At 32.2% G+C, this 13,911-nt stretch overlaps 1 protein-coding gene and 5 non-coding genes across 7 annotated transcripts; 5 read left to right on the top strand and 1 right to left on the bottom strand.

Annotated features, from left to right (window-relative positions):
* Nucleotides 1-541: 541 nt before the first annotated feature.
* LOC121212231 (uncharacterized) lies at nucleotides 542-5,115 on the bottom strand. Of its 2 annotated transcripts, XM_041084627.1 has the most exons (5): nucleotides 3,120-5,115; nucleotides 2,898-3,005; nucleotides 2,763-2,802; nucleotides 955-998; nucleotides 542-738 (listed from the first exon to the last, which is right to left on the bottom strand). In XM_041084627.1, exons 1-5 carry the CDS (start codon nucleotides 3,148-3,150, stop codon nucleotides 680-682), a joined length of 282 nt encoding a protein of 93 aa, XP_040940561.1. In that variant the 5' UTR covers nucleotides 3,151-5,115; the 3' UTR covers nucleotides 542-679. The 2 variants fall into 2 exon arrangements, with proteins under 2 accessions (XP_040940561.1, XP_040940560.1); XM_041084626.1 differs by having other exon boundaries at nucleotides 2,763-3,005.
* Nucleotides 1,304-1,375, top strand: TRNAP-AGG (transfer RNA proline (anticodon AGG)). The gene has a single exon. It is a non-coding gene; the product is annotated as a tRNA-Pro (tRNA).
* TRNAP-AGG (transfer RNA proline (anticodon AGG)) lies at nucleotides 1,527-1,598 on the top strand. Its single transcript has one exon. It is a non-coding gene; the product is annotated as a tRNA-Pro (tRNA).
* TRNAP-UGG (transfer RNA proline (anticodon UGG)) lies at nucleotides 2,485-2,556 on the top strand. Its single transcript has one exon. It is a non-coding gene; the product is annotated as a tRNA-Pro (tRNA).
* TRNAP-UGG (transfer RNA proline (anticodon UGG)) lies at nucleotides 3,746-3,817 on the top strand. Its single transcript has one exon. It is a non-coding gene; the product is annotated as a tRNA-Pro (tRNA).
* On the top strand, nucleotides 4,840-4,911 carry TRNAP-UGG (transfer RNA proline (anticodon UGG)). The gene has a single exon. It is a non-coding gene; the product is annotated as a tRNA-Pro (tRNA).
* Nucleotides 5,116-13,911: the final 8,796 nt, after the last annotated feature.

Genomic DNA, 13,911 nt, shown 5'->3' with positions numbered 1-13,911 from the left:
TTATATTTTGGTGTAATTACTTTTTTAGTATCCTCCTTTCTTCACTTATTATTTTTCATTGAAATCTATCATAATCCAATCAAATATGATTAATTTTATGCTCAATTAATCTCCGTTTAGCTTTAGATCAGTTATTATTTTGATAAAGAATCGTGAGAAATAAAACCACACTAAAACCTTATAGTACGATAAATTCTTAATTATACTGTGTATAAATACATGAATTCTACAAAATCATGATTGAATTTTACACATGTAAATAATATATTGAAAAAAAAATTGTCTGCCTCTGATAAAAATCAAAACCAAGCATTTGGTAAGTTTCTCGCTTAGGGTGCCAGAGGTTACAAATTATGATACAGAAGCGTAACTTTAGATCCATTTGTTTTCTGACAACATTCTTTGCAGTGAGTAAATTAAAAACGAAATTATTCTCGGAATGCCCCAACTCCTTGTTTATTTTTAGTTTGATCTTACTACTTGAAATATTGATCAAAAGAATCTAACCAGAAATCAAATTCGAAAGCACAATAAAAAAAAATTATCAACTTCATCTTTATTTTTTGCAAACATCAGTCAGTAATTTGTCCCTAAAACATAAAGGAAGAGCCACATTGTTGGTCTGCCCTAACATCAGCAAACATTAGATTTGCCACAACCTCCCAAAGAAAAGGCCATCTCATACACATGGAATGAAGACACAATTGAGAAGCAGCTTAAAATACAAGGAAGCCTCTCCTGAATTTGGCATGCAGAGAACACGAATAAAACAGCAAACCATGATAAACTTTCTGCAGAACCTTAGGCATAGCCAGCTTAATTGTCTGGTCAGCTCATCTTTATATCACTTTATCGTATCATTCTATGTATCATAAGTTTGCGATAGATCTGGCTAGCCATCTAGCTATTAACCAAACATTTACCTAATAAAGAAATAGTGTACAAATAAATTACCAAAACTTGTGGTCCATAAATCTCGTCTTGTGATCGATCCAAATCTGAAAGTAAGAAGTATAAAGCATAAACAAACATCATTTCTATGCTAGAAAAAGATCCCACCCCAATCCAAGGTCCAAGTTTTAAGAGGCAATGGTGGTATCACACTCTAACAGGGGAACTCTAACAGAATTACAACAAATGCAAGAGACTAAAATCACTATCGCAATTCGAAAGGAAATTACAATAGAAGCACATCAAAAGCAAGAGAGGAAACAAGGACTACTCATATGATATTACCCAATGATAGTTAATAGGATCCTAGAAATTAAAAAAAATATATTTTGAGAATATAAACATCAAAATTGGGCATTTGGTCTAGTGGTATGATTCTCGCTTAGGGTGCGAGAGGTCCCGAGTTCAATTCTCGGAATGCCCCAGCCATTTTTCCTTTTTTTCCCTAATTTCAAATATATGATCAGAGTACCAACTGGAAAGTCAACTCTAAAAGTCACACAACAGATCTATTTGTTTTCTGAAAAGATTCTTTTGCAGTGAGCAAAAATAAATAGATTGTTGACATCAAAATTGGGCATTTGGTCTAGTGGTATGATTCTCGCTTAGGGTGCGAGAGGTCCCGAGTTCAATTCTCGGAATGCCCCAGCCATTTTTCCTTTTTTTCCCTAATTTCAAATATATGATCAGAGTACCAACTGGAACGTCAACTCTAAAAGTCACACATCAGATCTATTTGTTTTCTGAAAAGATTCTTTTGCAGTGAGCAAAAATAAATAGATTGTTGCCATTTTCAAAAGTTTATTGCTGAACAGCGCAAATAAACAGAATTACAATGCAAGTCGAAGAGCAGGTTCAACTATTTTACTAGATATGACAATTTATATTCCAAAGTACTTTTCCACCTTTCTGAGAGTTCCCATCTTCTCTATCTGCTAACACTGCTTTCATTTCTTTTTCCTGAATCAACTTCCAGGATATACCATGTGGGCTAGATCGCAACTTACCCCAACCCCAACTCCCTCACCCTTTGCGGAACTATGTGATTCAGACCTACATCTTTATGCATAACCAAACAATTTTACCAGCTAAATTAAGTCTAGAGACTCTGATAACCGGCTTGAAATGTTTATTAGGACACTAGATTTCTACTAGCTGCTCTGTTGTTCAGCAATTTCATTTTTTAAGTTATTTTGAAGCAAAAATCAAAATATACTAATGTCTAACTAAAATAACTAGAAAAGTACTGAATTAGCTGTCAGACTCATCATAGTTAAAAGAAATTTATAAAATTTACAAGATTTGTAAGCTATAGAAGTTTCAGCCTCCAAGGGCTCAATATAAGATGTAACCTGGAGCTAATGCAAAAAGCCCTTAGCATCCAATTGTAGCAGACAATGGTCATTGAACCACATCAAAAGTGAGAGATTTGAAAATTTTGGTATTCCAAGAATGAGCCCATTGAGAGTTAATAGGAGTTCTAGGAAAAAAAATCTAATAGCTACAAGCTAGACGTGAAGAATATCAGACATTGGGCATTTGGTCTAGTGGTATGATTCTCGCTTTGGGTGCGAGAGGTCCCGAGTTCGATTCTCGGAATGCCCCAGCACTTTTTTCCTTTTGGTTATCTATATTATATACCAAAATATTTTATTAGAGGAATCTGTACCTAAGTCAACTTTTAAGATCAAATATAGAACTTTACAGACTTAGATTGATACTTTTTCTAATAAGTTCCAAGGAGTAAATGTAAAAATAAATAAATAAGGCTCTATAAATTATCTTAGCATGTTGACAAGCTAGCCTCATACCCGGAATAATGGTAGCAAGAAAATCGAGTTCTGCATAGCCCTGTGAAAATAACGGAATAAAGCAGTTAATCAACAATAACCAGTTTAGCATAAAAAAGAATGAAAAGTGGAAAGGCCAACAGAAAAACAATATGCCTCTTCCTTGCTCTGAGTAAGTAGCAAGTCCATCCGTCATTATCAAGAACCAAGCTATAGTCGTGCTATGGGCCTCGTCCATTAGCTTCTCCTTTGACAACATTATGCCTTTAACCAAAGGTTAAAACAGGATTCCCACCAATGTCAACAAAATTACAGATTGATTTTAGAGCTATAGTAGTCATCATCCTCATCCAAAGAGAAAGGCTTCAGTAATCTTACCTAACCTGTTAATTCCAATAGCAAAAAACATCACAGACAACCTAGTTTTGATCACAAATTCAAAGATTTCATCAATAAATAAAGGTATGTTTCTAAATTGGGACTAGTGGTATGTTTCTAAATTAGATGCAAGATGTCTGGATTCAATTCTCAGAATGTAATAACATCTTAGACCAAAAAAAAAAGACCTCATTTTCTCTTTGTTTTTTTTTTTTTGTGTGCGCGTACGCAATTAATATACTAAGCAGAGTGGCAAAGCACTGCAAAAGGCACAAAACCAGGTGCAAGTGGGTTTGAAGAACCATTCCAGGATTCTTAGCAAATTAACAAATGACTGTAGCAGCCAAAGTAGATAGCACCTCCATGTATTCTATCAGTAAAAGAGTTTGCTGTTCAGTTTACAAAGTCCAACAACGAAAAAGGTTATCAAGATGCAAAATTTAATAATTAGTTGATAGCTGCCCAATCGTCCAATAAGCTCATCCTTCAACCATTTGTTAGAGTACCGAAGTAGAGTCACATAGCAGACCAATTTGCTAAAAAGTCAGCAGACAAACATCAAAACTTAGCCCAATTTGAAGAAAAGAGCTAATAACTAAAACAGATTCAGTTAAACATCCAAGTTAGGGCATTTGGTCTAGTGGTATGATTCTCGCTTTGGGTGCGAGAGGTCCCGAGTTCGATTCTCGGAATGCCCCAGCCCATTTTTTCTTTTTCCCCCTAATTTCAAATATATAATCAGAGAATCAACTGGAAAGTCAACTCTAAAAGTCAAACAACAGATATATTTGTTTCCCGACAAGATTCCTTTGCAGTGAGTAAAAAAAAAGAATAGATTGTTGCCATTTCCGGAAGTTTAGTTTTGTACCTTCAATCTTATTATAGGCATCCAAAAAAGGGTAATTTGACTAACAAAAGGCACAAATAAACAGAATAACCATGCACGTTGAAGAGCAGGTTCAAATCATTCACTGGAGTGCCTATTTATATTTCAGCGAAAAACATAGAACTTAAAGGCAAAGTACTTTTCCACTTTTCTGAGTGAGTTCCCATCGTCTCTGTCTCCAAAGACTGCTTTATTTCATTTTCCTGAATCAACTACCAGGCTATACTAGATGGGCTAGGCAGCTAGCTCCCACCTTGCCCCAACCCCTCACCCTTTGCTCAAAGGTGTGATTCAGACCTACATCCTTATGCATAACTAAACAACATTGCCATTTAAATTAAGTCCAAAGACCCAGCTTGAAAAGTTTATTAGGACATTAAGTAGTGATTAGGTGTCTACTAGCTGCCTAGTTGTTCTGTAATTTCATTTTTTTAAATTGCTTTTGTGCGAATCAAAAAATCTAATTTCTAAGTACAGTAACTATGAAACTATTGATTAAAAAGTCAGACACTTCGTGGTTAAAATAAATTTATAAAATTTGGGAGATTCATAACCTGTAGATGTTATGGCCTCTAGGGGATCCGTATTTCGAATTGATAACTATATACTGGGATTAAAATATAGATAAACGCTATAATCTGGTACTAATGCAATTTCGAAAGCCCTTAGCGTTCAATTGTAGCAGGCCAATGATACATTGAAGTATTGAACCACTTCAAAAGTGAGAGATTGAGAAACTTTGGTCTTCCTAGAATGAGTCCATTGGAAAGTAATAGAATTTCTAAGAGAAAAGATCTACTAACTATATACCAGACATGATGGATATCCAAAATTGGGCATTTGGTCTAGTGGTATGATTCTCGCTTTGGGTGCGAGAGGTCCCGAGTTTGATTCTCGGAATGCCCCAATTTCTTGCCTTTTTCTTTTCTGTTCCCTGTTTTATATCCTAAAATATTTTATTAGAGGAATCTTTAGTAAAGTCAACTTCCAGAGCATAATATTGAACGTCATAGACTTAGATTGATCTGTTTCTAATGAGTCTCAAGAAATAAATAGAACAATGAATAAATTATGTTGTATGAATCATCTTTGCATGTGGGCAAGCTGGCCTCATACCTCAAGTAACAGCCATTAGAAAACAGAATTCTGTCTTATACCTGTGAAAATAAAGGAATAGAGAAGTTAATCAATAATATCCAGTTTAGCCAAAGATAGAGAAAGGAAAGGCCAACAGAAAAGAAGTCCATCTGTCATTCTGACCAAGAACCATGCTACACTCCATGCTATGGGTCTCCTCCATCAGCTTTTCCTATTGCACCAACACGCCTTCAACCAAAGGTTAAAATAGGATTCAAACCCAGGTCAACAGAATTAGAATGACTTTAGCTAAAGTAGTTAACATTCTTGTGCAAATAGAAGACTTTTAAGTATTTCTGCATAACTTCATAACTGTTCATTCCAATAGCTAAAAAGATCACAATCAATCTAGTTCTGATCAGAGGGTCAAAGATTTCATCAATAAATAAAGGCTCACACCACTTATAGAAAACTACTACCTTTGAATGTAATAACCATAAATTATAGAGAACAAACAAGTGTTTGGTCTTGTGATGTGATTCTAACTTTTGGTGCAAGAGGTTCCCCATTCAATTCTCAGAATGCCCAACTGTTTTTTTCACTATCTGCTATCCATTTGAAACAGTACACAAGATGATTGTGGCCCAAAGCCATCTTTGAAAGTATTAATTGTTTTCTGACAAGACAATTCAAAAACTAGTTGCAAAACTAAATAAAATAAGGAGCAAATCTTTATGTAATTTTATTAATAGCTCTCAAAGTCTTCAGATAAAATATACCGCCCATCCCAGTCAAAAATGAATCAACTTGCTTTGGTTGTAAATGAACGGACATTTGAGGAGCAGGCTTAAATACTTCTTGACCAATGTTTATGACAAGAAAAACTAGTGAACTAGAAAGCCAGATCTAAAGTAGATGGCAAAGCGGGGTGCAACGACTGTAGTAAAAAGAGAGGCAAAGCACTGCAAAGGTGCAAAACTTGGTCAAGGTATAATGTAGACTTACTAAATGCTTTAACAGCTAAAGTAGATGGCACCTCCACCTACTGCCTCAATAAAAGACTTTTCCATTTAGTTTGCAGAGCCCCAGAAACCAAAGGATTAAGGTTACAGCTTTAATGGAACAGTCACTAACAGCCTAATCATTCAATAAGCTCATCTTTAAACCATTCTTCTACAACAACTAAGCAGGCAGGCATCCAAATTTATCAGATTCTTGAAGAAAATACCTGAAGGCAAAAAGGAATTTCTGATAAACATCAAAGATTGGGCATTCCATCTACTAGAATAATTATATAATACTACCGGCATTCAGATTTCAAACAAGTTAGGGGATACAAATTCAAGTCAAACATCTGTAATTAAAGATTTGGTCCAGTTGTATGATTCACTCTTCGTGAAGTCCTAAGTTCAATTCTCGGAATGCCTCAAAACCCTTTCTTTTTCCATTTCCAAATTTTGCAACTAGAAATAATTGATCATCAGAATCCACAATTCAACTTAAAGTAAGTGTACTAATACAAATATTAATGAAAAGATACACAAAAATTATAAGACTTTGCCTAACCCTAGACTCCAATAGGTTCAAAATAATATCAAAGAATTCTTGTAAAACTCTAAATATATATATGAATTTAAGAAATCATCAGTCGATAAACTTCCACTTACCATTAAGCCAAACAAAATCGCCACGAATTAGCAAACAGTATACAAAAGAATACAATACGAAAACTCGTCAAGCTCCACAGCAGCAAGTTACAAGCGATTGCTGCTTCATTCATATGATTGGAAAATGGAGGGAAATTAAAAAAAAAAAAGCAGCTTTTCAGGTTACTTAATTTCCATGGCTTTTCGTCAAAACAGGAACCGACAAGGAAAGGAGAATGAAGAGGGGAAGACTTGGGTCAAAACTCATAATCGAGTCACCAATGGGGTCTAATTTTATTTTTAGTCCCTCTATTATGTTGACAAATGAGCTTTGCCCCTTTTATTTTAATTTAACAGTTTTAACCCTCTACTTTTTATAATAATGTTAATAGTAGATTTAAATTGATAACACCTTTAGTCAATGTCATTAAATAGATTACATAGAATTTTTTTGCCATTATTCAAGCATTTTGTCAAAGTGATGTGAAATTTTAATTAATTATATTCAATTAATAATAAATTTACACATTTAAAATTATTTTAAAAAATTTTACTTGTCACTTTAACTGCAAAAATGAATAGGGTTATCGGTTTCAACCTACTAATAACTTAGAAGACGAAATTATACCAAATTATAATTTAGGATTAAATCCTAAATATAAACCTACCAGAGGGACTAAAATAAAAATTAGACTCACCAGCTGGAAATCTGGTTCTCTGTTTGTGCTTTTGGGTTAAAAATAAACATAATATTATTACGTCAACGAACATTCCTTTGGCAGTCAATAATTCCGCCGTCTTGCCCTCACAAATTAATTAATAATTGGTTAAACTTTCTATTAGTCCCTGTACTTTGAGAAACTTATGAATTTAGTCCTTGTATTTTAATTTGATCAATTTTAGTCCATATATTTTTTGAATTGGTCCCTTTAGTCTCTATATTTTTTGAATTTTAAAATTTTAGTGTTAACCCAAATAGTAACAGTTAAATTCTTTTGGTTAAATTCAATTAATAGTCTTGTGCTATGCATAGTGGCGAATCCAAAAATACGGCTTAGGGGACAAGGGCAAAGTCAAAGAAAAATTTAGGGGGCAGAATTAAATTATATATTTTTATAATAGTAAAAATGCAATTTCGTCATTTTAATAGCTTATATCTTTGTAATTTTTAGAGGATTAAATTAAATTTAGTCTATATTCTCCAATTGGATCATTCTAAATCTAGATTTTTCAAATTTTGAAATTTCAATCCTAACACGAATAACAATAGTTAATCCATCAACTGAATTTTTAGTGAGCAGTATGTGAAAATAACCAGTTAACGTAGCAGTACACATATAATAATATGTTTGTCGCATCAGATTATAGAAATAACATAACATAATGGTTTTAACCATTGAAAAAAAAAACTTAATAATTTTAACTGTTACCATTTGATGAGATCCAAAATTTTAAAATTTGAAAAGTACAATGACTAAAAAAGATCAAATTAAATCCACAACTTTCGTTAAATTCGACACCCATCAAATTTCCAACTTATCGGTTGGAAGGAAAAACCTTCTTTCAATGATTAGTTCAAGTTCGAGTGTACCGAGGCTAAAGTTAAGCTTTAAAATATTTTATTTACCCATTTATTTTATTTGCTTAAATTTATTTTTACAATTTCGAATATGTTTTCATTTTATTACATTACATATTTATTTTATTTTATTTTCTCTATCAACTTAAACCCCCATTTTATTTTTCAGCTTGCAAAGCACAGGTCGTGGGCACGACTGTACTGCAACAATAATTCTGGTCATGAGAAAAAGGCGAAATTGGATAACCAATACCTGTGGATTCGACCCTACTATTTTATACTGCTATGTATTATTTTGTCGTAAGAAATTATATTTGGTCGTTTCGATGCCCATCAAATTTTGGTGTCGTTGTCGGGGATTGGAAAAAAAATGAATTTTTTTTATGACTAGGTCAAAACCAAGGATTCTAGAATTTGAACCGAAAATAGAGAAATTGACTCGAAAATTGCGAAGAGAAGCTATTCGATGTGGTAAACAACCACTATGTATAACTTATCTAGCAAGTGAAACACCATTCAAATTGAAATTGGGCTTAATTCATTTATTGCCCACTTTCCGTGGTTTGAAAAATGAGAACCCTACACTCACTTAAAGGAATTCCACATGGTTTGTTTAAGTAGAGGGAATAACCGAGAATCAAATTAAACTCCGAGCTTTTCCTTTTTCATTAGTCGACTCTACTAGAGAATGACTATTTTATTTACCACCAGGATCTGTTAATACATGGTTTTTTAAATAAAATAGTCATTCTTTAGCAGGATCGGCTAATACATGGTTTAAGTTGATAGAGAAAATAAAATAAAATAAAATAAATATGTAATGTAATAAAATGAAAACATATTCGAAATTGCAAAAATAAATTTAAGCAAATAAATTAATTAAGCCCGATTTTAATTCGAACGATGTTTCACCTACCGGATAAGTTATGCATAGTGACTGTTGTTCATCTGGTGTTGCTACAAGTCGGTATATAGTTTGATATGCAATTTTGTCTAGTTCGTTGAATGAGAAAATATCTTTGATATAAGACCCTACTTCGAAGTTAGGATGTGGTCGTTTACCGCCTCTAATAGCTTCTCTTCATAATGTTCGAGCCAACTTCTCTATTTTCCAATCCCCGTTCTGACCTAGTCATAAAGAAAACAAACAAAAATTAGAATTTTTTTCCAATCCCGACAATGACGCCAAAATTTAAAGGGCGTCGAAACCACCAAATATAAATTTCTACAACAAAATAATACTAAATAGCAGTATAGAGCAGTAGCGTCAAATCCACATGAACTGGTTATCCAATTTAACCTTTTTCTCGTGACCAAAATTATTGTCGCGGTACAGTAGTGCCCATGACCTGTGCGTTGAAAGCTGAAAAATAAAAACGAGGCTTAAATTTATAGAGAAAATAAAATAAATAAATATGCAATGTAATAAAATGAAACATATTCAAAATTGCAAAAAACAAATTTAAGTAAATAAAATAAATGGGCAAATAAAATATTTTAAAGCTTAGCCTTAGCCTCAGTACACCCTGAATTTGAACTGATCCTTGAAAGAAGTTTTTCCTTCTAACCAATAAGTTGGTTATAACGATCGAGAACGTCTCAAACCACCAACTTTTCCTCTTATAGTTGGTTCTGGTACGACCTGTAAATCGACCATTGTCGAATTTCTAACCACGTGACATGTGCCTGTAATTTAAGACTTCGACAGCCTTGCGATTTGAAAAACCCAACTCGAATCGACGGCCTCAACCGTGTGGGTCGTTTAAATCCGATCACTATCTCCCTTGACAGAATCTAACTAGCTTTTCTCAATTGAACACGCCAATTTATTCGCAGGATTTTGAATATAGCACGGCCGACTCAACTTCCAAACTGTACGCCAAACAAATCCAACCCAATGCGCGGTTTTTGAATTGAAATCGAATCAACTTTAAGGGACAAATTTGTACTATCCCATATACTAGAGAGATAGCGAATACCGAATTACAAAGTATTTAATGTGGGTTCATATCTCACGATCACTTCATCGGAGTGATAACCGAACTAAGCCTAAAATGGACTTAGTTAAATATGAAATGAATCATGCTAAATGGAGTCTAGAAATGGTTTCAGTGGAAATAGTGGAAAGTGAAAAGTGAAGAGACTTGAAAGGCAAATTAGGCAAAATATTGAAATAGGGAAAAAGAATGGTAGAATGCCAAGTGCTTACTGACGCATAAATGAAGAGAAAGAAATGAATTTTTTTATATTCAAAAGTCAAGTCTGTCGTCTAGTGTCACCAACACTAGTTATTTACATACATCACTCGTGCTTAAATTTAGCATGTTTATCTAAAAAAATATTAACTAAAAATCAAATTTTAAAATTTGAATTTAAAAATTAAATTCAAACTAATTATAAGATTTTGATAATATCAAAATATAATTTGATACTTATCCAATCAATTTTTTTATCTTCAATCCTTCAATTTTTATCCAGTCAACTTTAAATTTTTAATCTTTCAATCTACCCCTTATTTTTGCTTTTTATTCCAATTTAGCCCATTTTTGTATGATTTTGAATTTTAGCACACAAACTTCATTCCTGATAAGAAAAATCCAAGTTTAGTAGCATTCTATTCGATAATTAGCTCAAAATAAATATATATTAAAAATACAAATTTATCTCACTATCAGACCTATTCAATGGTCAAGCTACCTACCCAAGCCTGAAAGTTTGCCTGAAATTTGGGAGGGTCGAGGCAAAAATATTAGGCTTGAAAATTGGCCTTGGGCAAAAAGATTAGACTAGATAAAAAAACATGGGTCGCGCTCAGGCCAATTAAGGCACGACCCGACCTATTTTCTAGTTTTGTCATATATTATATATGTAATTTATAACACAAAAAAATTAAACCTATAGTAATAAATAATATTGTAATGTAAAGATTAAAAAATATTAAGTTACCTATATTTAAAGGGAATAACTTACATTAGGATTATGCTAAAAACTAAGATTTTTAGGCACCAATAAAAATTTTTACCACATCATCAAATTTTAGAATTTAGACACATGAAATTATTATTATACACTCATACATAGAGAAATTATTTTATGAACCCTTCCCATCACATTATTCATAGTCTTTTTGTTAATTATTTAGTGACATTTCAAAAAAATCATCTCATTAACACATAATTTTGATAAATTTTTTACCTTAAACCCCAAACCCTAAATCTTGAATCTAGAATCATGAACCCTAAACCCAAAACCTAGAATTTCAAACCCTAATCCCAAACTCGAACCCTTAAACCATGAACTCAACTCATAACCCTAAACCCTTAAACCTTGAACTTGAACTTGTAACTCCAAACATTTGAACCCCGAACCTAAAACCTAAATCTAAACCCGAACCATGAACCTTGAACCCCAAACATGAACCCGAACCTTGAACATTAAATCTTGAACCAAACCCAAAATCTTGAGGTTTAGGGTTTGAGTTCAAGGTTCGGGATTCTAGGTAAAATAATTACCAAAATTATGTGTCAATGACATAAAAAAATTAGACAACAATTACTAATTATTTTTAAAATTGATTGCTCAAAAATAAAAAAAAATATTAACTTATTAAAAAACAAAATAATTAAATTTTTTAAAAGAAGAAAATATGTTTGTTTATAATTTAAAAAAATAATTATTTTAAGTAATTTAATTAAAGTTAAATTAAGTTGGAGCATATATTAGATATAGATAAGTGTATAATAATATTTTGTTATCTTTAAAATTTAATGATGTGGCACTATTTTATTGGTGCCTAAAAATTATACTTTTTAAGATCATATTAATATAATTTATTCACATATTTAAAATTGTAATAAATAAGGTCTCTAAGTCGTTTGTTTTTTCTCTTTTGTTTTTCTCATCTATGGCTGGCTATTGCCTGCCTTTTTCTCTCTCCCATAAACTCTCTCTTTCTTTCTTTTCCTTATTCACTCCATATATATTCTCTGCTTTTACTTTGCAGATTTTGTTGGTATATTTGTTATGTTCATAAGTTGTAATGAACAAATGATAGTGTATGATGTCTTTGAAACTTTACGGCCACCAGCAGCTTCTCTTAGAAAGTAGGTGGTTCTTCATTGACTTCTTATTTGTTTCTATTTTGTTAGTATTTCAAAATAATAAATGATATCATGAGTTAGTTAGGACCCATGTTATCTTAAGTTTTATATGTTTTTCATTATTTATAAGTTTCACTTTTATAAGTTTTTGTTTTTTCTTGTAGCACGCTTCTTTAGTATTGCTTATGCATATAGGATTGCTTTTACAATTGATTTTTGGGATGGTTTTATCATTGCCCTTTGCAATTTGGTGGATGCTTGATTTTTTTGTCGATTTTTGTCCACTTCTTTGGACCATCTAAGGTTGATTTTCTTATCATATTAAGTGTTTACAATCACTCCAGATATGTAATGCTTGAGTTGTGACAGAGTCAAATGTTGAGACTGAAGCCTTTTTTGTGTTGATGGAGCTTGTCCTTCACCGCCTATGACAGGTGTTTTTTTTCCCCTCCAATTAAATAGTCTTGTTCATGGAATGAATTAATGAATTTTATTTTTTTTAAATGTAATAAATGTAATAAATAAAATATATATAATTATTAAATTTTAAATTAAAAAAGAATATAATATATATATTTTAAAAAATATGTGCAAACCTAAGATAGTTTTGGGTTAGCCATTACAAAAATGGGCTGGCTTGGGTGAAATTTTAGACCTATATTTTGGCTTGGGCCGGATGGAGGTTTGGTGCCCAAACTTGTCCAAAAGCCCATTTTATTATTTAAAAATTAATAAAATATATAAAAGAAATATTTTTAATTAAAATTAAATCTAAATTTTTTATTTGAATTGAATTCAGGTTCGACCAACTCTAGGTACAAAAATCTTTGTCCAAGCAGCCCAAATTAGGTCGGCCGAGCTATCTGGCCCGTGGACAGGTCTAGGCCCCACCTACGATATGGTTACAAGCTTGTATTTTACTGGTATTGAACACGTGTTTGATTATTGGATTTGTAATTTTTAATTATTTTATTTAAATTAAGATAATATAAAAGTACGAAAAGACAAAAGTATGATCATAATAATATTAATTATAACTTAAAAAATGGATGTAATGTTATAACAGAGTTGGTAACCACCAATGCTTAAATATTACTAGTAAATTAGATTTAGAAACTAATTCTATTTATTGAAATCTATGACTAAAATCTATAACATTATATTAAAGTTATCCCATGAGAAGGAAGAATTAGGATTTTTATTGCTTTAATTTTAAAACAACTTAGCAATGGGATATTTTGAGTGTGGTTGTAACATCTCGAAATAGGGCCTAAATGGAATAGTGGTTGTGAAACCACAAATTTGAGATAGAAAAGTTTATTTCGATTAATTTTTTTTATGATTTACCGAGTGATTAGATGAATGTGTTAGAGTATTGATAAGAAATTTTATAGATTGCATGTTTAATTTGCCTATTAGGGCTTATTTGCAGAAGTTGCTAACGTCGGAACAGGGTACGAGGTATTACTGGACTTGAGTACTTGTAATCATTTAAAACTGAGAC

This window comes from Gossypium hirsutum, chromosome A13 (assembly GCF_007990345.1).
Source record: "Gossypium hirsutum isolate 1008001.06 chromosome A13, Gossypium_hirsutum_v2.1, whole genome shotgun sequence".
Taxonomy (NCBI): Eukaryota; Viridiplantae; Streptophyta; class Magnoliopsida; order Malvales; family Malvaceae; genus Gossypium; species Gossypium hirsutum.
This window is presented reverse-complemented; position numbering and strand designations above follow the sequence as displayed.

Coding starts and splice junctions, on each gene's coding strand:
- LOC121212231 (XM_041084626.1), bottom strand. CDS start 3,150: ATGTTTTTTGCTATTGGAATTAACAGGTTAG. Junction 3,006..3,119: donor TATTGGAATTAACAGGTTAG/GTAAGATTACTG, acceptor CTTTGGTTAAAG/GCATAATGTTGTCAAAGGAG. Junction 739..954: donor TTTATGGACCACAAGTTTTG/GTAATTTATTTG, acceptor TGCCAAATTCAG/GAGAGGCTTCCTTGTATTTT.